At 36.8% G+C, this 26,366-nt stretch overlaps 3 protein-coding genes, 1 long non-coding RNA gene and 2 other non-coding genes across 10 annotated transcripts; 2 read left to right on the top strand and 4 right to left on the bottom strand.

Annotated features, from left to right (window-relative positions):
- The first annotated feature begins 187 nt into the window (after positions 1–187).
- LOC111446134 lies at positions 188–7,193 on the top strand. 4 transcript variants are annotated; one of them, XM_023084807.1, is made up of 11 exons: positions 188–417; positions 1,933–2,025; positions 2,527–2,651; positions 3,479–3,950; positions 4,044–4,248; positions 4,425–5,692; positions 5,984–6,063; positions 6,200–6,289; positions 6,359–6,432; positions 6,548–6,680; positions 6,838–7,193. In XM_023084807.1, the coding sequence occupies exons 1-11, from the start codon at positions 333–335 to the stop codon at positions 6,919–6,921; spliced, it is 2,709 nt and encodes a 902-aa protein (XP_022940575.1). In that variant the 5' UTR covers positions 188–332; the 3' UTR covers positions 6,922–7,193. The 4 variants fall into 4 exon arrangements, with proteins under 4 accessions (XP_022940575.1, XP_022940574.1, XP_022940577.1 ...); XM_023084806.1 differs by having other exon boundaries at positions 4,023–4,248; XM_023084809.1 differs by lacking the exon at positions 188–417 and adding an exon at positions 2,194–2,301 and having other exon boundaries at positions 1,935–2,025; positions 4,023–4,248.
- A 764-nt stretch (positions 7,194–7,957) lies between these two features.
- On the top strand, positions 7,958–9,057 carry LOC111445912. Its single transcript, XR_002710944.1, has 2 exons — positions 7,958–8,806; positions 8,907–9,057. It is a non-coding gene; the product is annotated as an uncharacterized LOC111445912 (long non-coding RNA).
- Positions 9,058–9,112: 55 nt separating this feature from the next.
- Positions 9,113–13,937, bottom strand: LOC111445911 (farnesyl pyrophosphate synthase 1-like). Of its 2 annotated transcripts, XM_023084459.1 has the most exons (12): positions 13,681–13,935; positions 12,325–12,349; positions 12,120–12,235; positions 11,955–12,041; positions 11,735–11,851; positions 11,576–11,664; positions 11,444–11,495; positions 11,144–11,239; positions 10,985–11,029; positions 9,708–9,797; positions 9,557–9,628; positions 9,113–9,384 (listed from the first exon to the last, which is right to left on the bottom strand). In XM_023084459.1, the coding sequence occupies exons 1-12, from the start codon at positions 13,789–13,791 to the stop codon at positions 9,256–9,258; spliced, it is 1,029 nt and encodes a 342-aa protein (XP_022940227.1). In that variant the 5' UTR covers positions 13,792–13,935; the 3' UTR covers positions 9,113–9,255. The 2 variants fall into 2 exon arrangements, with proteins under 2 accessions (XP_022940227.1, XP_022940228.1); XM_023084460.1 differs by lacking the exon at positions 10,985–11,029 and having other exon boundaries at positions 13,681–13,937.
- A 1,462-nt stretch (positions 13,938–15,399) lies between these two features.
- On the bottom strand, positions 15,400–15,470 carry TRNAG-CCC. The gene has a single exon. It is a non-coding gene; the product is annotated as a tRNA-Gly (tRNA).
- A 61-nt stretch (positions 15,471–15,531) lies between these two features.
- On the bottom strand, positions 15,532–15,603 carry TRNAE-UUC. The gene has a single exon. It is a non-coding gene; the product is annotated as a tRNA-Glu (tRNA).
- A 3,645-nt stretch (positions 15,604–19,248) lies between these two features.
- On the bottom strand, positions 19,249–22,499 carry LOC111445910 (E3 ubiquitin-protein ligase At1g63170-like). The gene is made up of 3 exons (XM_023084458.1): positions 20,851–22,499; positions 19,754–20,138; positions 19,249–19,649 (listed from the first exon to the last, which is right to left on the bottom strand). Exons 1-3 carry the CDS (start codon positions 21,354–21,356, stop codon positions 19,503–19,505), a joined length of 1,038 nt encoding a protein of 345 aa, XP_022940226.1. The 5' UTR covers positions 21,357–22,499; the 3' UTR covers positions 19,249–19,502.
- Between the last annotated feature and the right edge of the window lie 3,867 nt (positions 22,500–26,366).

The following is a 26,366-nucleotide window of genomic DNA, read 5'->3' as shown; positions in this document are numbered from 1 at the left end:
TTTTTTTTTTTTTTTTTTTTTTTTTTTTTTTTTTTTTTTTTTTTTTGGTCTTTTACATGTTTTTAAAAATTAAATTATTAATATTATTTAGTTATTTTAGATAAATAGAAATATTAAATTTTATTAAAAGTGTAAATACTCAATTTACGGGGAAGAAAAAAAAAAAGACAAAATTTGGTTAAAACCTCAAATCAACGGCGTTCTCTTCTCCTTCATTCCGATCTTCGGCCAAGGGAAAGAATTTCAGAGATTCAATCCACCTGATCCCTAACTCGCTTAATTCATCATCACAATCCACTGAAGCCTTTCACCTTCTCTTTATTCTTGTAGCTATGGGAAGGAGAAGAGAGCGGCGCCTGGCAGCTCTCAGTAACGCCGGCCGCCGTGTCAAACTCGATCTTTTCGCCGAGCCCTCCGGTAGTTTTTCTTTCTTGGATTCTCCACTTTATTTTATATGCATTTATGTAACTGGTTTGTGCTAGTGCGGATGTCGATATGTGTTTATTTGTTCATCTGGTTATTTGTAATCGAAGAAGATAATGTTGAGCTTTTGGTGGCTGATTTTCATATCTCATCGATTTGGTCTTCTTTCTGTTTGGAGTTGATGCTTCTTCGGTTTCTTAGGGCTTGGGGCTTGTTTGATTGTCAAGTGAAGAAAACTTAGGTTAGGAATCACGGATCTCCACAATGGTATGATATTGTCCACTTTGAGCATGAGCTCTCATGGCTTAGCCTCCCCAAAAGGCCTCATCCATTGGAGATAGTATTCCTCACTTATAAACCATGATCTTCCACTAAATTAACCAATGTGGGACTCAATCCTCAACAATCCTTCCATCGAACAAAGTACACTACAAGCCTCTCCTGATGCTTATGGAGCTCTTGAATAGCCTCCCCTTAATCGAGACTTGACTCCTTTCTCTGGAGCCCTCGAACAAAGTACGTACACCCTTTGTTTGACACTTTAGTCACTTTTGACTACACCTTCGAGGCTCACAATTCTTTGTTCGATATTTGAGGATTCTATTGACATGGCTAAGTTTAGGGCATGGCTCTGATACCAAATGATATGGAATCAACTCAAGGGAAAGTATGGAACGGATTACCTTGATGATCAAGATCAAGAGTCAAGACAACTCGTTTCTAAACTTGTGATTCGAATCACTCCACAAGAGATTTGATCAATACCCCACTTGAATGACTCTAGCATGCAAATTCTAAACACCAGAATTTGCAAAGAAAATCTTAGCTCAACAAAGCTAAAAAAATAGAAATTCTTTTATTTGATTAGAGACATCACATTTTGGAATTAAAAAGAATAGAATTTCTATTTTTTTTAGCTTTGTTGAGAGCTAAGATTTTCTTTGCAAATTCTTGTGTTTAGAACTTGCATGTTAGAGTCATTCAAGTGGTATTGATCAAACCTCTTGTGGAGTGATTCGAATCATGAGTTTAGAAACGAGTTTTCTTTACTCTTGATCTTGATCATCAAGGTAATCCGTTCCATACTTTCCCTTGGGTTGATTCTATATCAACTTATATTTGGATATCTGTTATGCAGGTTCCTTATTCTTTAAATGTTTACTTTTGACTTGTCTAGTCTTCAATAGACATAAATCTCATGCATCTCAATAGTAGTTTGTTTGGTTAGCATTTGAGACCAAAAAAAGTAGTCTAGATGATTGCTCAAAAGGAAAGGGTATATATATATGAATGCATCGAAGAAATTTAATTTAGTTGTTTTTGGCGTTTCATTGATTCAATCTGAAAAGGGTAAAATGAAAAGTATTTTTTGGTCGTTTCCTTGATACGTGAACTTGGGTAGTATTGACACACTCATAGCAGCTGCTAGTGATTTTAGTGTTATGATTCTGGAGATCATTAATATTAGATGACTTTATTTTAATGGTGGATGTGTTATTCATTGTGTAGGAGATTTAGATGGCTCTGATGTACAAGAAGAAGTTGGCGGGGATATAGATTCAAGAGAGACGACCAAGTTACCGAAATCAGCATCCTCTTCAGGTGGGTTTTATCAGTGTTCTTCAAAAGGACATGTAAAGGGGATATGAGTGCTTCACATTATAATGGTGGATATTTCAAACTTTATGTACAAGACTTTGTATTCTATTCCCCAAGAACTTGTTTTCAGTCTTTTAGGGTAACTGTGGTCTTTGGGACACCAATTATCAGATCAGGTCGGGACCCTTGCCACAATGAACATGTGAATGACTCGATCATTATGCCATTTTTGGTATCATCAAAGCATTTGGAGATTTCGACAGGGAAAATTTTTCATCGGTTCGTACGTCTCTGTCTTTAATTTTTGTTTTTATGCAACACTGACGTTTGTCCTTGGATGTGTAACAGGTGGATGTGATGAAAATATCTTCAATTTCTTGTTGAATTGAAATTTTAATGTTTCTAACACCTTGATATTCATGAATTTTCCAGGGAATTCTTTGACGTGCTACTAAGACACGTGGTTTTGGATAGTATTTGATGTGAAAGTGTTTTCATTTTCAGGCCACCAAGCACAAAATCCCTTGCTGTTACTTGAGCAATATAGTGACGATGAAGTTGATGAGGACTTGGATACAAATTCAGATCATGATGGGCAAGATGCTTTGTTACCTGACCGAACGGATGAGGTATTTTTCTTTCTTTTATCGCATGAATTGCATATCAGGCTTAGCACTTAATAAACTTGATTTAATTTTCTACATTCATTAATTTTAGGCATTGCTCTTGTATGAGTAGATTTATTTGCGGCTCAATCCCCCTCCCATGAGAATGATTAGTTCTGCCTTAAATTCCAATAAAATGTATTAGTTCTTTATAAGTGTGTGGAAACTTCTTCCTAGTAGACGCATTTTAAAAACCTTGAGGGGAAATCCGAAAGTGAAAGCCAAAGAGGACAATATTTGCTAGCAGTGGGCTTGGGCTGTTACAAATGGTATCAGAACCAAACACCGGGTGGTGTACTAACGAGGATGCTGAGCCCAGGTGGATTGTGAGATCCCACGTCGGTTGGAGAGGAGAATAACACATTCTTTATAAGCGTGTGAAAACTTCTTCCTAGCAAACGCGTTTTAGAAACCTTGAGGGTAAACCCAAAAGTGAAAGCCAAAGAGGACAATATCTGCTAGCAGTGGGCTTGGGCTGTTACATATTTATTGCTCAGATGGTGAAGGTGCTGTTTGATATGGTAATTAAAAAGAAATTTAGAAATTATGTAAACACAAGGTAAGTTGAAAATATTTTCGATGGCTACATTCTTGAATATGGGTTTGATCCCAATTTGAAGATAACTTTTAAACACACGTAAGGTCATATGTTCTCCCAGATGAGCTTCACTATCTTCCTTTTTCTACATTTGACTTGCTCTTTTTCCTTGATGTAATGATTTTTGTGCGTGTTAACAAAGTTCACTTCTATTCTTAATAATATTCTGCTTCATTGATATCCTTGATTTCAGGTTTCTGCTGAGGGATGTGAGAAAATGGATGCAAAGGTCAGTGAAGATCTCATCGCTCAAACGGCGGTCCAAGAGGAATCAGAGCGGGATTCTGTTGAATTTTCTGAGAACCTAGAGAGCAAAGATGAAGGAAAAACTGATACTAATAACTTGGGATATTTAAGCAAGGAAACTGATTTGGTTCAAACGTCTGTACCGGCCTCCTCTGATGTACAAGTCGTAGGGGACGTTATTTCAGGATGGAGGATTGTTATGCATGAGGAGAGCCATAATTATTATTATTGGAATGTTGAAACTGGGGAAACTTCATGGGAAGTACCTGATGTTGTTTTGGCTCAGGCTCAGCCTACTCAATCGACCACTGATATTAAAACCTCTCCTACACAATTTCCAGAGAACGTTACAGTCTTTAAACACGAATATTGCTTAGCTAACGGTGGGAAGTTAGATTTGTTTTCAGCAGAAAGCACAGGTGACTGTTTTGTTAATGTCAGTGTTTAAAAATTGTTTAAATATAGGCCTAAAGTGAATGATCAAATTGAAGGTTACAAGAATGGTGCTCCAGTATGTGCAAGTCAGGGTTCTGAGGTTGACCAAAGCTATGCTGCCTTCAGTACTTGTTCAAATGATGTGAATATAGCAAAAGCTGGTTCCGAGATCTATGTTGATTACACGATGACTCATGAAGAATCGAAGTCTGGGTTGGATCTTCCTTCGCATCTTCTGAACTGGAGTGCTAGCTTGTTAGAGAGATTGAAATCATTACAAAAGTAAGACTTGACCTGTTCACCTCAATTGAATATTGACTGAGTTGGAGGTGTTATATGAATATTACTGGCATTTCAAGGGTAAAATTTAGAATATGCCCTTTTTATGTTAGCATAGAGAAATGGACTTTTGGTTTTACGTTACGTTTTTGTACTAATGGCGGAAATATTAACTACAGGTCTGGGGGTCATGATTGGACATCAGAGTACATACAGGAAACTCAGATAAGACTCGAAGATTTGAAGTCGCTGATGCCCTATAAGACATCTTTGCTACCATTCTGGGAACACTCAGCAAGGAAGCTTAAACAGATTGAAGATGACATTAACAAAGAAATTTATCAGACTGCTGCTGTATCGTCGCAATTGGATGAAGCCAAGGCTACGAACGTTGGGTCTGAAGTCGAGAGAGTGGCTTGTGGTGGTTATGCTTCGGAGCATTCTCATTTGCGTACTGTCATTGCAAATGGAGAGAATATTTCATCGTCTAATGCAATCGAACACTTTGGAAACACTACTGCTGTGATTGAGCAGGTAAGTGAAGTTGTAATTGACGAAATGGCTTCCAAGAGTGGTGTACATTCTGTGGAAGATGTTGACATGGAGGTAGATATGGAAGTTGAAGATGCGAGTTCTGCAGGTAACTTGATGGTGACTGGTACGTCCGATATGTCCGTTGTTAAGTCGTTTACTTCCTCTGAGCAACTGCTTCTGCCAGATCCACAAGCCCAGCCAAATCTTTCTTCTGGATATGAATCCATAGTGCCAGAGGATAGCTCTATGGTGCCACCACCACCAGATGAGGAATGGATCCCCCCACCACCACCTGATAATGAAGATATTCCTCCACCGCCACCTGATGAGCCAGCTGAACCATTTTATCCTATGCCTCCATCTTATACCCAACTTGGCCAGCCTCCTTGTTACACCGAACCATATCAAGTGTCTTATCCTGATTCTAGTATTAAGTATTATACACATCCTGTCCCTGAAGCCATTCTTAGTGCAAACTTTTATGGACATCCAGAAGCATGTAACGTTGTTTTGGCTCAAGCACCATTCTACTATGAGGCAGTTCCCAATTCACATACTGATTCTTCTCCTGTAGTTGTAAATGGTGTCGTGCCTGAAAGTTACGGTATTCTTCAAGATGCAACAACCTGTCTTCCCGTCTTTAGCACCGCAGAGCCTTCTCAGTTGCATGTTGATGTCTCATCTGTGAGATTTGAGCCTTCTTCCTCTATTCAATGTAGATCTTCTGATATAGCGAATATGAATACTGCTTCTTCCACGGATGAAATTGACAAGGGACGAAAAGAGATCGCATCAGTCTCCTTCCGATCTACTTCGGGCTCACCAACTAATGATGTTCTGCCTACATCTAAAGCTGTTACTGATTCTTCGGCTGTTGCTAATACATCTACAGTCTCCAAGGTTCAACCAAAAGGTATGATATGATAGCAGTGAATCGATCTTTTTAGTCATGATATAGCTTCCCAAAAAGAGGTAAGATTAGGGGACGAAAACATATCGTGTGTACTATGGGCTAGGAGTTGGCAGTACTTATTGTGTAGAGTTTGTTCGGTTAACCGTCGATATGCTGTAAGCTCGTACCTAGTTTTAACTCCTCTAGTGAGATGTTCATGCTATGTTCTTAGCTCTTTACTTAAAACGTGGCCTCCGAATATACGGCATTGCAGATCTGCTCCAATGCTCTTTTGTTTTTTTCCGTATGCAGCTCCGCGCAGTAAAAAGCAGACCGTCACGGTTGCCCCCTCCTTGAGATCTAATAAGAAGGTTTCCAGTTTGCTGGACAAGGTGTGTGTGTGTATTTCAGCTTCATAGATATATTACATAAATGCTCTTTTGGTGTTTCTGATGAGATGCCATAAAATTATATTTTTCGATGCCTAATGGATTTTCTTTTCTGTTTATACTTACTTTGATCGATCAGTGGAAAGCCGCTAAGGAAGAACTTGAAGATGAGGAAGAACCCGAAAATGCGTACGAGATTTTAGAGAGGAAACGAGAACGGGACATAAAGGTAAAATTTTGAAATAAAGAGAGTCCACTGCCTGTGAGCTGGGTTCTTACTCTGATGCTTTTGATGCAGGAATGGCATGCACAGCAGGTTTCCAGTGGGGATGCAAAAGAAAACGCCAACTTTCAGCCTCTTGGGGGTGATTGGTATGAAGCTGAAATTGGTTTTAAAAATCAAATGGTTATCGAACAAGGTCTTAACCGCTAGGATTCAATGATTTCTTTGGACTTTTGTTTTAAGTTCCGTTTGCTACATTTCTAGGCGTGAGCGGGTAAAGCGAAGGAGAGCTCAATCGTCGAGCAAAGTTACTCAATCCCCAGCTGAAGCATCAGTGGATGGAAACCAGCAGCCTGACCTGGCAGAAATCTCAAAAGATCTCCCCTCAGGGTGGCAGGTAAATTCCATTAGACCAAAGATGATAAACTGAAATTAGGAGTTAGAATCGAACGTGGCTATCGAGTTTGAACTTCTGTATTCAGTTCATCGACTTTGTTTTATCTGGTCTTGAACTTCTTTGGTAGAACCAGATGCTAATGTTGTTCGTTCTCTAGGCATATTGGGACGAGTCTTCAAAGCAGATGTATTATGGTAAAGTTAAGACCTCGGAAACGTCGTGGACAAAGCCGAGCAAGTGAAGTGACGTTTATGTTAGTTTTGTAGGGGGAGGCTTAGGATAAAATATAATGGGAAGTAGCTGCTGATGGCATTGTATAGTTTTTATCAGTCTGCTAACTTGTTGTTGTTGTTGTGAGTCACAATTGAGAAGAGGAACATGGCAAAGCCTCCAATTTTGGTGATTGATAGTTCAATCAAATTGTCATTTACCCATCTCTGGGATGGTTTGTCCTGTAATAGGCTTTCACTTACATTCTTCACTTGCTTGCACAAGCCATTTTTTTGAAAAAAAGTGACCGTAATTAAGCTATGTTCATAGTGATGGCGATGGAATCGAGTAGGTGCTAAGTCTGGTTGAAATGTACTTTTGAGAGATTCAAAATGATCTTCAAAATGTACATTTATAATTGCTATTAAGGTTAATGCTAGTTGCTATTACAGGCGAGTTTTAGTGTATATTCGAGAGATTTTAAAATGTTTTAACATCACTTGTCACATTTAAAATTTAAAATTTTATTTTATAACGTTAAATGCAATTTTTATATCATAAGTTTATATATGTTTTCATTATTTTTTTTTTTTTTTGTTTTGGCATATGCTTTTTAAAAAAAGTTCAAAATTTAAATCGAGACAATAATTTAAAAAAAAGTTGTTAAAAAACAAAATACTGAACAAAATAGATGTTAGACGACTTTAAATATTATGTTTAAATAATATTCTGGTCTTCGAGACAAAAACACTTATAGGAATGATGATAATTCCCGTCTCTTACTCGTCTTTTAACCGTCGTCATCCCGAATTTTTTTCTATATTTTTAAGCTTGTGTTTTCCAAATTAAAATATATATTAGGTTTAGTAAGTGGAGAATGATAATTATGATATTATATTGTCCATATGATAAAAAGTTGTGTTCATCTAACAAAGAAGAATTTTTTTAAATAATTAAAAAAAAATCTATCAACCCAACTCAACTAGAGTTGAATTGTAAACTTTGTTCGAGTTGTTCAAGTCATCAATCCAATAGATTAAAAAGTTTGGAATTGATTAAAAAGATTTTTACAAGGAGAAGAACAAAATGAATGCACAAAGAAAAGCAAAAAATGGGCAATGGAAATCATGAAATCCTCCTTCATTCCCACAAATTTCCAATCAAAAAATTCACCAAATAACAACACATAAGAAGAGGAAGAAAAGGACGAACACAAACGAACGAACAGACGATTTCAAGGCAACTAGGAGAATCCCATAAATTCACTCGATTTACGATCCAAATCGGAGAGATTGGAGCCGACAGATCCGCCGCGGAGGATACCAGCAGAGCGCCGGTGGTGCCGACATCGGAAGGAGCCAATATGCGTCGTGGGAGAGCAGAGACAACTCCCCTTGGCCGCAGGGGAGACCTTCTGCGGCGAAGAATGCAAGGACGGAGACACAAGTACGCGAGGGCTCCGCTTCAGATCCTCTAAATCGAAATCTGTGAATCCGATTTTGTTGTGATGATCGAGGCTGTGTCTGTGAGTGGGCCTTGGGGCCCTGTGATCTGGTTTGTGATCCATGGATTCCTTCTCTCAATCAATTCACCACAAAAGTTAAGACGACAAACAAGAAATTGGAGGATTAAAAATGAGATTCTTCGTTTTTGTTTGTGGTTTGATGAACAATTGCTTTGTGTTCTTCTTTTTCGTGGAGAAATGTAAGCAAATTTCGACATTGGTTGTGTTGGCCTCAAATCTTGGTGTTTGCCCAATTCACAACCTTTTGTTTATTTTTAGCCTGCAACTTTGTTGACGGATCCAAGGGAGACAGAGGAGAGGTAGATTAGGGTCCTGATCGCTTCAGCCATGAGCACACACAGTATCGGTCTAGGTGAACCAATCACGACCCACTTCGAGCTTGATGAGCCTTGTGAGATTTATCTCAAAGTTGGATTTGATTTAGAGTCCACAAGTATGTTACTTATTGAGTGTATTTTTACGCTCACTCTTGGTACTTTATGTCTTTTTAGATCGTAGCTGAGGAGCGGATTGCAAGAGCATTTCAAAGCCGAACAAATTTCAAATTGAAGACCTACATTCATTCATTTACAACCGTCTATGCTCGTGAAAGTTTATAGTTGTTATGAGTGAATACAAAGAGTATTCGTTCTTTTTGCCTTATATTCACTCACTCCCGACCCATCCACCAAATAATAAAAGACGATCTAAAATAAAATTAGTTATCAAACGGAGACCTTTTTCATTTTTCATATGCTAAATAACATAATCAGCATACATCTACCAAATTATATAGCAGGAAAACACCGAGTACCATAAACGGGGTCGACAGTTTTTGGCCGAAGTCGATCTTCTCGTTCTCTATTTCTGCCTCTTGTATATCTTTGCAAGGAAGGATTTCAACACTGCTTGTACTGCATCACTTGGATGAACTTCAATGGCTTTTATAAGCTTCTCGTAACTTTTGCTCTCGTATTCGGCGAATACACCCTGCAAGAACGCCGAAAAACAACTAGATTTATCTCGACACACATGAAAGTTCTAACACCAGATGACAAGGAATTTATAATCGACTTGCTGTAAGTATATCCTATAATAAACTTATGGGAAGTGTTCGGTATTTCGATTTGGTCCCTAAACTTTTGACGGTAGAAAGTAGAACCTCTAGATTGAGGGCTTTATATAAGTCTTTCACTTTGGCTACACAATCCTCATCTGCTTTCCCATAGTTTTCCTGTAAAAGAGAATAAATTATTACTGTTCTTCTTCGTAATACCAAATTTGATAGAGGCAACTTGAAGTTCCCCACTTACATGCAGCAAAGTCTTCTGTTGCTCATCACCAAGTTCTAGTGCTTTCACAACCAACCAAGAACACTTGAAATCTTCAATATCTGTTCCAATCTGAAATACCAATTTAAAAGTCAATCAAGTCTCGGTTTCCACGAATACTGAAGCATAGCACGTCGTTAAAGTAACAGTTCACGCAACGTGTAACAGCCCAAGCCTACCACTATCAAATACTGTCCTCTATGGGCTTTCTCTTCTGGGTTTCACCTCAAGGTTTTAAAACATGTCTCGTAGGGGGAGATTTCCACACCCTTATTATAAGGAATGCTTCGTTCCCCTCTTCAACCGATGTGGGTTCTCACAATCCACCCCCTTTGAGGGCCCAACGTTCTCACAGGCACACTGACCGGTGTCTGGCTTTGATATCATTTGTAACAGCCCAAACCCACCCCTAGCAGATATTGTCCTCTTTGGCACATTACGCATCGCCGTCAGCCTCACAGTTTTAAAATGCGTCTACTAGGGAGAGGTTTCCACACCCTTATAAGGAATGCTTCGTTCCCCTATCCAACCAATGTGGGATCTCACAATCCACCCTCCTTGGGGCACAGCGTTCTCACTGGCACACCGTCCGGTGCTTGGCTCTAATACTATTTGTAACAGTCCAAGCCTACCGCTAGCAGATATTGTCCTTTTTGGGTTTTCCCTTCTGGGTTTCCCATCAAGATTTTTAAAACGCGTCTGCTACGGAGAGATTTTCACACCCTTATAAGAAATTATTCGTTCTCCTCTCCATCCGATGTGGGATCTCACATCAAGCCCACCGCTAGCAGATATTGTCCTCTTTGGACTTTCCCTTCTGGGCTTCCCCTCAAGGATTTAAAATGTGTCTAGTAGAGAGAGGTTTCCACACCCTTATAAAGAATGCTTTGTTCCTTCTCCAACCGATATGAGACCTCATAATCCACCCCTTTGGGGTTAGCGTCTTCGTTGGCACACCGCTCAGTGTCTAGCTCAGATACCATTTGTAACAGCCCAAGCACAAGCCCACCTTTAGCAGATATTATCCACTTTGGCATGCTACGTATCACCGTCAATCTCACGATTTTAAAACGCGTCTACTAGGGAGAAGTTTCCACACTCTTAAAAGGAATGCTTCGTTCCCCTCTCCGACTAACGTGGGATCTCACAACCCACCCCTCTTGATGTCCTCGTTGGTACACCGTCCAGTGACTGTCACTAATACCATTTGTAACGTCACTAATTCAAGACAAGAAAATTAAGGGCGTTACACAACGTACCTTCCCTATCACATCAGGATGACCAAAACAATCCAGATAATCATCCTGCAGAAAAGTTGGAATATTATATGGCTTTGGAGCTCAAATTGAAGCAAAAAGGCAATCTTTCAGTGCAACTTCCTAAGCCACATTGGAACGTTCAAAGAGATAACAAACTACCTGCACTTGGAAATAGATTCCCATATCAATAAGAATGTTCTTAACATCATTATGATTGTCCAAATTTTCACCTGCCATTAGTAACGCACATGCAACCTAAAGCAGAATCAAAGCAGTTCTGTCAGTGTAGATTTCTGAATTCTACAAAAGAAACAAATTCCAAGGACAGAAGATATGAAATTCATTAAGTTCTTGATTTGGGTGACATGAATCAAACCGAAAAAGGTTTACGGTTGTGTTCCTTAAGCGACATCTTCTTTCGATGATAAAAACTTACATAAAAGGCAATAATGTACGTACCGGAAGGTAGAACGAGTAATATCCAGTTTTGTACTGAACAATGCGATGATGACTGCACGAAAAGCATTCGAGTGAATGTATTTTCAGAGTAAAAGGCGAACGATTTTGTTAAACTGCAATGTTCTCACTTACAGAGGTAACGAGTACTTCGATAGGTCTTTCTCTCCTTCGAGTGTGGTAATCAAATCAATCATCTGTCCTGAGGCTGTTTGAAATTCCACCTAAATTATGGATACTTGATCAGATAAAGAATACAAGGCCTTGCACTAAGGTATTCTCTAAGACAATCACCTCATTAAACAAATCCAAAAGATCTACGTAATAAGGCTTTTCTCTGAAATGATTTTTGATGATCCTCAAGACATGGTTTCGTAGCATTATGCCATCGTTTATAGCAACCATACCGACCTATAATTAGGAAATACCGGACGGGTTATGGCTGATACACATTTATAAACAGGGATTTAAGTAACGTTGAAGGAAAACAACTCGGTGTCACTAAAATTCACACCTTTGGAACCCTGAACCAGCAAGGTTGACCACGTCGTGTGACGGAATTGTCCATGATATCGTCAAGAACAAGAAAATATGCTTGAAGCTATGAGGAAGATGATAGAAAACAGTGAGTATACAGTGAAATGATGAACCACAAATAAGAGGAACCAAGTAGTAGTACCCATTCAATGCACCAACCAAGTGCAGATGCAAGGAACACTTCATCATCACTAAGCTCTTCCCCTTGTTTTAGTAACTTGTAGCTATCAATGACGGAGAGTCCTCTGTTCAACTTTCCTGCAAAAAGAATTTCGTATCGATCAATTCGTCGTATAAACGCAATACAACAAAATCTTGAAGGATTTTCGGGTGAGTTTCCACCATACCTCCAGGCACATTGTAATCCAGCATCTGCAATGAAAAAAGACCATACAATTCATCAGGATGAACAAAATATTTGCAGCTGTAGGGAGTCGAAAGGAGAGAGACCATGAACATAGAGAAAAAACAAAAATGTTCATATGAATGGATATATTATCATGCCACAAATCAAAAGCAAGAGACAAGCATGGTCTAACTAGAGCTATCCAGGCAAGCAGACTCACTGTCGAGATACTTAGTGTAACAGCTCAAGCCCACCGCTAGCAGATATTGTCCTTTTTGGGCTCTCTTCTGGGCTTCCCCTCAAGGGTTTAAGAGGCATCTGCTAGGGAGAGGTCTTTCGTTCTTCTCCCCAACCGATGTGGGATCTCACAATCCACCCTCCTTCCGGGCCCAGTGTCCTCACTGACACTCACTCCTCTCTCCAGTCAATGTGGGATCTCACAATCCATCCCCCTTTGGGGCTCAACTTCCTCGCTGTCCCTCGTTCCTCTCTCCAATTGATGTAGGATCTCACAATCTACCCCCCTTCGGGTCCAGAGTCCTTGCTAACAGCTCAAGGGCTTTCTCTTCCTAGCTTCCCCTCAAGGTTTTAAGAGGCTTCCACACCCTTCTAAATAATGTTTCGTTCTCCTCCCCAACAATCCCCAACAGATGTAGGATCTCACACTTAGCTTTATATTTCTTTAGTATAAACACTCGGGAGACCACTAGTGCAAGAAGTGAGAAGATACGAACAATCATCAACTAGATCATACCGCAAGAAACCACTCATCTGAGAGTCTCTTCATTGTAGATTTAAGCAAATATCTATGTGAAATTTTCTTGTCATATAGTTCATATTTTGAACGGATGAAAACATTTCCATGAGCACAAAGATGAATAACAAAACTATGTCATAATTTTCTGCAGAACCATGCTCATCTTTGGTAGCAATCCACATCATAATTAAAAAAAATAAGGCGGATACAAGAAAAAGAGGAGCTTAAGACGTTGTAGGCTTTCCATCGGCACCATTGCTAGCAAACACTGACCAGAAGGCCTATCTCAGTCAATTTCGAAGAGTTCCAAGTCAAAACAATCTAACAAGAACTCAAAATCCCCCAATTTCTTAAACAAAATCTCGGATTCATTGACTAAATCATCAAATAATTCATTCATTTCAGCCACTCTACAACGACATCCACATACAAATCAAACAAACAAACAAATCCCAACATGCAAAAATGCAAAAACAAGAACCACATTACATTCCGAAAATGATTCGAACAGCTCAATCCGACCTCAAAACAAGAAAAATCACGAGAAAAACGAAAAGGTAACGAAGTTGGGGACAATGAAATTAGAAAAACGTAAGGTACCCGGTCGACCCATTGGCGAGAATCGTCAGTGAACTCGAAAGCAGAGTCGTGAAGGAGCTCGGATTTCAACAATGAGTAAACCTCCAAGAATTTGGACCTGAATTCACCCATTTTCAACGGAGAAAACAAAGAGAAAAGAAAAAGAGGGAAAGAAGAACTGGTGGATGAACAGTGAAAATTGTTTCGCGGTAGTTTAATAGCCGGTGGATGGGGAGATTGCTAGCTATCGCGCACGTTCAATGTCTCTCTCTGACATATCGATATGCAGTCGTTCACACTCTTAGCATGAGGCCTTGACTCAACCTGTTGATATAATATAAACTCATGATGATTCCATATGGTTCAGTTTATTATATATACGGTTGTACTAGATATAACCCATATGTATATAACTTTTTACTTTACTTTTTACTGTAAATAACAAATTATTTTATATAGTATACAATAACAATTTACTTTATATGTAATTTACCATATATAATTTTATTACGTATAATCGTTGACCTAACACTTAATATTATTTATATACTATAGAATTTTTATATTACTACCGTCCTTATATATATTACTTACAATAATACTCTAATAACATTGTATTATTCGTCCAAATTAAATAATTAATTATTTATAAATAAGTGAATAAATAATTTCACACACTATACAACTCAAGCTCTATTGTAGAAGGGCATTGTTGCAATAGAAGACAATGAGAAGGGTATTTAAGTAAAAAGGCTCATAATGGAAGGAGAACTACTTAAGTCCTCAAGAAAATTTAATTCTTTAATACATATATATATATATATATATATTTTTTTTTATTTTTTTTTTTTTATTTTTTTTTTTTTTGAGATCGTGGGATAAGATTACCAGAAGAACCAAGAGATCTTAAATTAATGTTGCTCGAACGACGTTAAGTGATCATTTTGCATTAATCCATTTAGGTCTAATTAGAAAAATCTGGATCTAGAAAACCTAATTCACTTTCGAATTCAACTGTCCAAGATAAACACATGTCTAATGGGAACACGCACCGGACCAAGCACGACTTAAATGAATAAAACCAAAGATTTCAAGAGAGACGAAAGGGGAAGAACTTTGATCGAAGTTAAAAATGTTGTGATCGGTTAGGTTTTTATTGACTTTGTAATAAATCTAACTTAAATAAGCATACGTAATGATGTTGTTAAAATTAAATAACAAAATAACCATGTATGACGTATATAATATATATATATATATATATATATATATATATATATCACAAATTCATATAAAAAAAATATAAATGAGTTAATAAAACTCTAATAATGGCTTATTTAGAGTTAAACATAGTTATGAATATAAAAATAATTAATAATAAAAAGTGGGCATAAATTAATAATAAGTAAGTAGATTTATAGGGTAAGCCAATATATTATTTAATAATAATAGTAATAATAACTTGATAAATATTTGTACAATTTAATATTATTTAATAAAATATAATTAAATAATGAATAGGAAGTGGCTATGACAGATGAAATAATGTTAGAAAATAATTTCAATTTATTCGTTATTAAATGATTATTAATGGTTAAATTAAAACATATTGATTTTTTTTTTTTTTTTTTTTTTTTTTTTTTTTAATTTTGAAACAAAGATGATAGAGTTAAAAGAAAATCTATCTCCACCGTTATATTGGGAACACTATAAATGCTGAATGAAGAAACAAAAAAAGTTTGCGCATCCGGGGAATCGAACCCCGGTCAGTACCGTGGGAGGGTACTATGATACCACTACACTAGATGCGCTGAACGCTCCTAGTGTTAAAATATAAGTATATAATTTTTTTGACTCGGTAAACACAAAAGATTCCGTTGCCGGGAATCGAACCCGGGTCTCCTGGGTGAAAGCCAGATATCCTAACCGCTGGACGACAACGGAGCTTATGCATAACAACCACGTAGAAGACTACATATTAAAATATGTTTGGTACTAAATCCCATGTGGCATTCACATTCACTTTTGCTAAGCCACTTAATATTATTTAATAAAACTACATAATGAAATAAATACGTCCAAAGTTTAAGACGTAAATCTTACCATTCTTCGTGCAAGCCCGAACGTCAACTCTCGGTCTATATTAACTTTAAATTCTCAATTAATAGATTTATAAAGAGATTAAATATTTTATAGTCCAATCTTATACAAATTTATCGTATAAGTACTCTACTCACATGTTTGTAAGTAATTATTAATTTTTAATAATAGTTCTGATTATTTATTTGAAATTTAATATTATCCATGGTATGAATATCTAAAATTATTTATATAATTTTGAACCGTACGTAATTGACATATAAGAAGTTTATGTTCAAGTAATAACCTAAAGAATCGTTTTTTGGCAGCATTATTGATATGGTCCATTTTATAATTGTTACAAATTATTTATTTCAAATCGTTTCTGTGGAGACATGTGAGTGAAGTATCCTATACAATGAGTTTGTATAAGATTGAACCACGAAATATTTAATCTCTTTTTAGAAATTCGTTGATTGAAAAGATTAATATTTCATAGGATGATCATATGTGACTAAATATTAATTGAGTTATGAATTTTTGCCTGTGAGGGCTTGTCCTTTGATTTGCTTGTTCTAGTCCGTTCAGTATGTCTACCATGTTAGAAATTTACTAAATAGGAAGTTGGGAACATAATTTCGCGAGATGAAATTCACTTCTTTTCATATAAGAAAATTAGATGAGTTGTTCTCTTAAATGCTAATTTCGAGACTTGCAATAAGGCTTACCCTTTCATCAGTGGTCTGAGAGGGATTTCGTTTATAGTTGGATCATAAACAAATTTTTGATTAGAGAATTAAGTAGTACTTAAAAGTGAAAGACGTAATTAAAAGAGTAAAATAGACTTTTAATCCAGTTGTAATTACGAACAACTCATGAAATATGAACTTGCTCGTAATAATTATATCAATGGACACAACTTATCTTACACTACACAAGAGTGCAACTCTGTGTCTATAGTAGAGTGATCTATAGTTAATGATTGTAAGGTGGGTCTATTAATAATGTTATTAGAATAAGACTGTAACGACCCTAAATTTCCACGTACTCAGAGTTGCTACTAGCGTCTCATGCTCATCTCTAATGCGGAATATAACTCTTACACATGAACATCATTTATAACTTATATTTCGAAAAATGCTTAAAACCTTTATGTGTTTAAATAAGAAATACTGAAATTCAAATAAAATAAAAACAAATATAAAATAATTTAAAACAATGAAATGCAAAACAACCTATTCACATGTCACAGTCTCTGTAACGGCTAGATATTGTCCTCTTTGGCTTTCCCTTTCGGGCTTCTTCTCAAGGCTTTAAAATGCGTCTACTAGGGGAAGGTTTCCACACCCTTATAAATAGTAGTTTGTTTTCCTCCCCAACCAATGTGGGAGATCACAGTCTCTGCTCGCGATGTCGCTGTCCTCCGTACAAGTGCACCTTGCCTTTACATGAAAGATGACATGGCATACGGCCTCATTATTTCAAACAATACTTAGCAAGTGGCCCCACAATAGGAGGCCATGCAAATGCAAACACATGCAATCATGATTGAGAGATCTATCTCTAAACATCATAAGGGTAGCCTCCAGTCTTAGACAAATTGGATGTGTAGTACTTCCCTACACGACTCACACGTGCGAGTGTGAATCTCCAGGGCGCTTGCACATCCCTTGGACCCTCGAATCAAGCTAATCTGTAGCGACGTCCGGAGGTCAGCAGAACCTCATAGTGTCATGTGGTTCATGAACACCCTCATCTGTGCGCATTCGCACTCGTACACATTTACACTCATCATCATACTATGCGCGTTCGTACTCATCATCTCTAGGGGAAGTAGCCCTATGCTTATAAACATACAATATGCATGAGGTCCCTCTAAATCCATCGTAATCTCTTCTGACACAACCCTCAAGTCTCATCTCTTTGTTACTTTAGGTATCACATACTCGTGGATATTTATATTAATATCATTTTCATGCTCTTAGGGTTGTGTCCTATGTCTATGTAACGACATGATGCAATATGACACTCATTATCATATAATATACTCAATATGGAAAACAACATCATATTAAGGTAAACGTCACACAATTATCATACTCATCATATTGCCATAAAGCGCATCAAGCATATCAAGTACGTCATTCATCGATATATATATATATATATATATATATATATATATATATATATATACTACACACATCATCATACACTTATACATCATCATATATTAACATACAACAGAGTTCATACATCATCATTACTCGTACAATTTTTTATCATATCCTAAAGTAAGGCCACTCACTTGGTTGACCTTAATCGGAGTACTCCCTAATTTAATTATCGTAAGCTCCCACTCCTGAAGAACTACTCCAAATGTTGCTAGAGTTCGTTTCCTATCGCACCGTTCGTCACCTTTTGTTAATATTTTACATTTTAATTAATAATCAAACTAACAACGTAAAATACGACTCTAAAACGGCATCAATAAAAATCAAATTCTATGGGTACAAATTATGATAATTTCTCATATCTTCTATTTTCCTTCTCTCACTCTATTTCTCTCCTTTGTTGTATTCTTTTGTCCATTTTATTGATTCTGACTTTTTTTTTTTTTTTCTTAAAAATATTATGAATGAATCATGGTTGATTTTAATTCACTGCATTTGCCATTTTTAATTAAATCTGATTTTCTTTTTCTTTAAAAATGTCTATATGCAATTAATGTTTAAATTCTAACCATGAGATGGACTTGATTGTACTAGAGAGTAATTGAGTTAATTATTTACTTACTAAAATTATTATTAATTAGCTAGTCATACTTAACTATAATTAATTAGTTAATTAGGACCATTAACTTATATTAATAAAAATTTTGATTTTCAATCATTATAATTACCTACTTATTGATTATTTATAGTCCATTATTGAGACCAATTTTAATTAACTTATTTATTGATTTAAATGAAAATTGTAATTAACGATTAAAAGGAATTAAATATTTTAGTGTAATAATTATTTTATACATGCTATATGAATTTTTTAAAATTATTTATTAATAATTTATCATAATTCTATATAAGATATAAGATATAGTATATCTCATTTAGGCATTATTCATAATATACTTATTAATATGAAAATTAAACTAAGTAGACATAACAAACTAGGTAGGTCAGGTTAGATGAACATCACTCTCTACAATGGTATGATATTGTCCACTTTGAGTATAAGTTCTCGTGACTTTGCTTTGGGCTCCCCAAAAGGCCTCACACCAATGAAGAGACTAGTTGACGTGGGACTTTCATCATTCAAGAGGTCCTTTTTAACCAACAACACAACAAACCAATAATCATTGGGAATATAAACTCAAACGCATTCGAACCTAAAAAAAAACAACAAAGCTTAACCAATCACTTGACGTTTTTGACTCGCTTAAATGTTTCCTAAGCCCTTGTCTACTCGTCTCCTAGAAGAACGACAAATTCTCAATGAACTTTACAGAGCTAATCAGCTAATCAAGGCACACTTAGTTTGTATTCATTAAGCAAACGCTATAGTTCTCACAATATCTACAAGTAAGGCATCATTTCTCCTGCTATATCTAACATTCGGTATTTCAGTCTATTTAGGTAACTGGTGAGCACAGGAACTCACTCAAGCAACCATATGAAACTCTAATCTAAAGGCCTAAATCACAAAAACAGGGAATATGTAAAGAATTTCATTCTGGAGGGAGAAAGAAAAGGATTCTTAGCTCTCTATCTTTGAAGTTGTTGCTTACAGAGAGGGCATGATGATGCTATAGCAAGCCATTTATCTACGCACCTGAGATGGAACACATGAGAACAAGGCAACTGTCTCACGTCTTCCTTGTCTATATACTTGGCAAGACAGATGCAACATTCCTGAAAGATCGAAGGGGAAATGGAAGTGTTTTAATTCCCGATCACCCGTGAAAGAAATGGTTCGTTTCGAGTTTCCTAAACCAGGAAAATAAAATGTTACTTACTGGATCCTCTTTTGGGAGTCCTGTATTGGAATTATCGGGTTGAATTCCGAGGTTGATGTTGACGTCGACGACTTTGTATTTCCAGCAAGGTAGTTGAGAGATTTGATCGTCCAATGCGCCTTTTTCGGTTGATCCCATGTTGATGTTATATCCTATAAGACTACTGATCACTGGCACACAGCAACATAGCAGCAGAAACAGGAAGAATGGGAAAGAGTAGCATATGGCATTCCAAACTAGCACGAAGCTGCATAATAGATGTAGCTTGGGAGCTCCTTGAAACGACGCAAACCGAGAATCGAAGATCCAAAGATTGCCCATTACGAACCATATTGCAAAGAAAAGATCAAGAAACGTCCGACATCTGTTGATCAAATGTGAGTACCTGAATTATGTTGAATAAAAGTAGTCAGATAAGAGGTGAAGTACTGCAGGAAGAGTAAAGTTTTGAGCTCCTAAAGCTGCCTTTAATGATTTCCAGTTACTTTAATATAAGAACTTCTAATCCTGTGGGTCATTAAGAAACCTTCCATTCTTTAACTTAGTTTCTGCGTATTGCAGACTTGTGAACTGTAGAAATTTTTACCCAAGAACGCTCTGGAAAAAGACGTTAGGACATGATTAATTTGATACCATGGTTGTAACAGCCTAAGGCTACCGCTAACAAATATTGTCCTCTTTGGGCTGTATTTTCTGGGCTTCCCCTCGAGGTTTTAAAATGTGTCAGCCGGAGAGAGGTTTCTACACCTTTACTGTAAGGAATGTTTCGTTTTCCTCTCCAACCAAGGTGGGATCTCACAAATCACACCTGTTGGGAGCCCAGCATCCTCGTTGACACACCACCTAGTGTCTAGCTCTGATACTATCTATAATCACCCTCTTCAGGACGCAGCGTTCTCGCTGGCACACTATCCGGTGTTTGACTCTAATACCATTTGTAACAGCCTAAGCCCACCGCTAGCAGATATTGTCCTCGAGGTTTGGGCTATTACAATGGTTCTTTGTCTCAAAGGACATTATTATTAAGTCTAACATAGTTCATGATTATAGTTCAAATTTAAAATCAATTGATATGAAAGTAGCATGTTGAAGTTTACCTCGATGATTCATTGCTGCTCTGGTGCTCGATATCCGAAAGACTGTTACTATCTCCCTGCATAAGATAACGACACCGATGGCGACCGCAGAGAAGCAGTAAGCTAAGAACACAGCCAAGATCATAACCAGCTATCCACAATCTCATAGGCCAAACTGGCTTCTCAGTTTGTGAAATGGCAAGAGTGAACACAGAGATGATTAGTTGAAATAACAAAGCTACAAGTTCCATCGCCATCCATGAACCTGAATTGAAAGGATTCGGCCCAAGATCAGATCTCGATCCGTTTTGGTAATGAAAAACTCTTCTCAAGAAAATGAACCATCTAGCTCTAGAGACTCTCATGGCCGTTCTAACCCAAAAAGAAGGAGGGAGGGAACCAGAGGTATCATTTCTGGTATCATCAGCCGTAGCGCCATCTTCTCCAGACACAGTACTCGATATGAAAGATGTAGTAGCATCAGAATTAAATGAAGGACCCGCAAGGAAGAAACCAGAATGAATCATTGCAAAACGACCTTGTTTCAACTAAAGCAAATCAAGCTCCTTTTCAAGAAGAAGACAACAAACACTACACGGACATTGATAAAGTTGGGAAGATGAACAAAGAACAAGGGGTGGTTTTCATGAAAGGAGAACTGAAACTGAACCAAAATCACACAAGTTTTGCCCGTTATGATTAAAGAAGAGACGAAACCCACTTCAAGACAAAAGCAAACAACTCAAAATCATGAAAGTCCCATGTCCTAACTACAAGGTATTCAGTGAGGCAAAACATCAAACACCTAGCGTGCAGGCCCAAAACTAACAATTCAGAAAGAACATACAAAAGGGCATCTCAGAACAAACAAAGAATTACAAATGGAGTGTATATAGAAGCAAAGAGAAGACAACAAAAATGGTTGGAAAGCAAGAAAACCGGAAGGTGAAGAAGTTGGGTCGCGGAGGGTCACCAGAAAATCAACAAAAAAGAAAAGAGAAACCCAAGAAGAGACGATATCCTAACTTTGATTACAAGTGAAATCAACAATCAAACGGTAAAGAAATACGCCAAAGGCGTTGGCCTAACTTCAAACACAATACAAAACAAAACAAAAGCCCCAAATCGAGAGGAAGAAGAAGAGATAATCAACCGTTTATATTCAACAATCAGAATTTCCAAACCCCATTAGATAAACAAAACCCCACATGGGGTTTTGAAATGGATAAGAAAAAGAAAGAAACAGGGAGAGAAAGGATTGAATGGTTGGCCACCAAATCCAAGTAGCAAGATTGAAGGGGGTGTCGGGCGGAGTGGCCCTCAGAGACAGATATTTAAAGCAAAGAGGGAATGGCGGTTGGCCACACACCATTGTTGAGGGAAGGGGAAGTTCAGAGTGGCCCGCCCCATCCGCCCCATTAGATATGGCGACGTGGAGAGCTAATCCAAAACGCAAACCCTTACAAAACAAAACACACAGCGAACTCTTGCTTCTTGCTTCATCATCATCATCATCTTCATCTTGTTCTTGGAATGGTTGATTGATTGTTGCCCAAAATCTGTAGAAAAATATCAAAATCAGAGAGATGTGGATGAGACCCAATTTTTTAATTTGGGGGATTTTGTTCTTTATTGGTTCATAATTGGGAGAGAGATTATTAGGGAATACAAAGAGTGTGTTTGAGTTTTCATTCAAATTTTATCCCTTTTTTTTTTTAATTATTTAAATGGTCAAACCTTGTCCAATTTGCTTTATATCCCATCTTCTTTTCATGTTTTTTTTTTTCTTCGGTCGGATTAAATCTTTAAAAAAACTGAAATTTCGGTTGGTTCGTGTGTTGGGTTAACATTTTGTTGGTCTGTTCATACCAACTAACCTACCATTAGCGTTACAACCTAGCCCAACAGCCCAACAGAACCATTTTAATATTGAAATGTTTGTTAGATAGCAATTGGCGCGATACTACAATTTTTGTATAATAGCCGAAGCCTATCGCTAGCCGATATTGTCCGCCTTGGCCCGTTATGTGTAGCCGTCAGACTCACAGTTTTAAAATGATTCTTTTAGAGAGAGGTTTTCACACTTTTATCTAAAATGTTTTGTTTCTCTCTCCACTCGACGTGGGATCTCATAATTCACCCCCTCCCCCCTCCTTTGGGAATCGAGCGTCCTCGCTGGCATACCGCTCGGTGTCTAACTTTGATACCATTTGTAATAACAAACTCACCGCTAGCAGATATTGTCTATTTTGGCCTAGTATATATCGTCGTCAACCTCATGGTTTTAAACCCCCTCTATTAGGGAGAGGTTTTCACACCCTTATAACGAATGCTTAGTTCCCCTCTAACCGATGTGGGATCTCACAACCACTTCCGTTAGGAGCCCAGCATCCCTGCTGACACAACGCCCTGTGTCTAGCTTTGATACCATTTGTTATAGTTCAAGCCCACCGCTAGCAAATATTGTCCTTTTTAGGCTTTCCCTTTCGGGCTTCCCCTTAATGTTTTAAAACGCGTCTGCGTCCGCTAGGGAGATGTTTCCACAAACTTCTAAGCAATGATTGGTTATGCTCTCCAACCTTATACATAATTTTTTTTTTCTTTCTATTTTTGAAGTGTATGAGATACTAACATGGTATCAGAACCATGTCCTTGACATCATGTCAATAAATCCTCAAATTTTGAACAAATAAGTTGTGAGCATTGAAGGTGTAGTCAAAGTGACTCAAGTGTCGAACAAATGGTGTACTTTGTACGAGGGCTCTGGAGAAGGAGTCGAGCCTCAATTAAAGAACAAAACATTCCTTATAAGGGTGTGGAACCTCTCCTTAGCATACGCGTGTTAAACCGTGAGGTTGACGTCAATACATAACGAGTCGAAGCAGACAATATCTACTAGTGATGTGCCAGAGAGGACGCTAGGCCCCCAAGGGGGTGGATTGTGAGATCTCACATCGGTTGAAGAGGGAAACAAATCAATCTTTATAAAGGCATCAGAGCTAGTCACAAGAGGGTGCGAGGCACTAGTCAGAGTAGTGGTAGACTTTCTCCATAGTAGACACGTTTTAAAATTGTGAGGCTGACATCGATACGTAACAGGCCAAAATGGACAATTTCTGTTAGTGTTGGGCTTGGACTTTTACCCCTCACATGCGCGTGTTCAAATCTACCTATGTGAAGAGGATGCAAAACCCACCACCGCATCTAGTCATTTTGTCGTTGCTCATTCTCGTTAGGTCTGAGTGTTTGCCCTTTTCTTCTTCGTACCCACTCACGCTTTATTGAACTATTAGACATGCAGATTCACCTTGATACAACAACTTAGCTAGCAACTCTTAGATGTTAGCTTACTCGATACGACTACAAACGGTAGTTGAAGGTAGCTGGAACGGTGCGTGGAAGGTTCAACATAATAACAATTTTCTATTAATATGTTGAATATGAAAATACTATAATAATGTCATTTTTTAATATTCAAAACTTTAAAGAAAATAGTAACCTAAGCTAATAATCTAAAATATTTGTAATATCACTATCAAATCCCCAATTACGTAGTTACGAGAAATTCTAACGACACGTGGCAATGACCCACTGGCCAATCCAGCCAACTCATCAAATTCTAAAACCTACTTCACAATTACAGTTATGTCATAAGCTTACACTTGGCCACTCCGTTGCTTACTTGCTTGACACGTGGCAATTCCTTAAAGGGCAAAAGTGGAAGAAATTTTAGTTCATATTATTATTTGATATATTATTTTAGGGCTAAATATAATCTTTTAAATTTTCTAATTATATCATTAAAATTCTTATTTGATAACAATTGTCTCGAAAATAGAGTTACAGTTCAATCTAGCCCTATTTTTCAAAAAATTAAGAATATATAACAATTGTAATAGGTGTCGCGTTTGATATTTGAATTTTTTGAGTTTTAGTAATTAATATAACACGAACGGTGAATAAGTATAATTTTTTCTTTTAAAACAAACAACTTGACAACCTAACCCGAAAATAAAATGTTGGGTTGAGTTAAGTTGTGAACTCTAATTGGATTGATTAGGTCTTATATTATTATTTTTTAATTTTATTTTTATAATATTCTTATGATGTGACAATAAATAAAAAAAAGTCTTCTAAAGTTTCGACATCAGCCACGTGTAGGCTGATCATTGGTTCGCTTGACCAAAGGCTATCCTTGATCTTGCGAAGTTCAAGATGAATTCAGTTTCCAATGAATTCAAAATCATCAAGAATATTAATATTCTCCAAAAATAAAATAAAAAATATAAATTTCATAATTAATTAAGAATAATTGATTTTTCTAGAAGCACTTATCTAATTTAAATCGTGTTAAATTCAAACTCGCAAAGAAAATTAATATTCTTCAAAAAGAAAAAAAAAAGTGAAAATAAATTAATTTTAAAAATAGTTGAAAAAATTATCAAATTTAAAATTTAATTGAAACAATTCTAGGTTCGGTTACCTCGGGAGAATTTTCCTAAAATGCATGTGAGTGATGACAAAGTATGCTAGAATGACTTATATTGGTCGGTGGGGATATTTTTCACTCTTAAGAAGCGAGAAATAGATAACTTGACCATGTCACAGGTGAATGTCGAGATCGTCAGGTGCCAAATCTGGATTCTGAATGCTAGACATGAATTGTTATAAATGGTATCAGAGCGGTACTTCTCCTAGTAAGATGTGGTTTGGGGACAAACTAAGGTGGAAGCTGGTGGGCGTGTAACAAATGAAGGATACATGAATGAGTTAAGATCGCATCTAAATGAGAGTGTCCTAATGATAAGATGGTTAAACAAGACTTAAAAGTTAGAACATAAGACAGAAGCGAGAGAATTTAACCTAAAAACTATCTCTTTGATACTCGGAGCTTAAACAAAGAGTCATTCAGATAAAATTTGCAAAACAATTGAATTTTGAATAACGTGCAAATGAAGGATTGATAGCAACGGATGATATATTTGAAAGAACGTAAATGAATGTCAAGACGATATTTGGACGTGTTTTGATACCCAAATTTGGATTACTTTGTAATGTTACTAAAGAAACATAATAGGGAAAATGACACGCCATTTTGAAACTGATAACGAGGTAATGATACCTTTAAGGAGTGTATGCCAAAACAAGACCATATTGAAAATGTAGTTAAATAAAGTAAGAGAAGCAAAATTAGGTCAAATTCGAAGAACAAAAGTCGAAAATATTGTAAAACTCTCGCAACATATCGTTTTTAGTTCAGATAATAAGACGTTAATTTTTATAGTTTCGGATACGCCTTATAGGTTAAGAATTGCCTCGAATGCAAGTCGAGAGTGACTTATTTATTTATCGAAAGAAATAAAAAATTAGATTCAAGATAATTTTAGGAATTTTCTAATTTTCTATACATTTATTTCGATAATAAATTTTATGTTAAAATATAGTTGTGGAAAAAAAATGCTAATTTTTTGTTTTTATTTATTGTTTCTCGGTATCTCGGGTATTCCAAGCTTTTTTTTTTTTTTTTTTTTTTTTTT

Source organism: Cucurbita moschata, unplaced genomic scaffold (genome assembly GCF_002738365.1).
Source record: "Cucurbita moschata cultivar Rifu unplaced genomic scaffold, Cmos_1.0 Cmo_Scf00008, whole genome shotgun sequence".
Classification (NCBI taxonomy): Eukaryota; Viridiplantae; Streptophyta; class Magnoliopsida; order Cucurbitales; family Cucurbitaceae; genus Cucurbita; species Cucurbita moschata.
The sequence above is the reverse complement of the archived record's forward strand: the minus strand, read 5'-3'. Positions and strand labels throughout refer to the sequence as shown.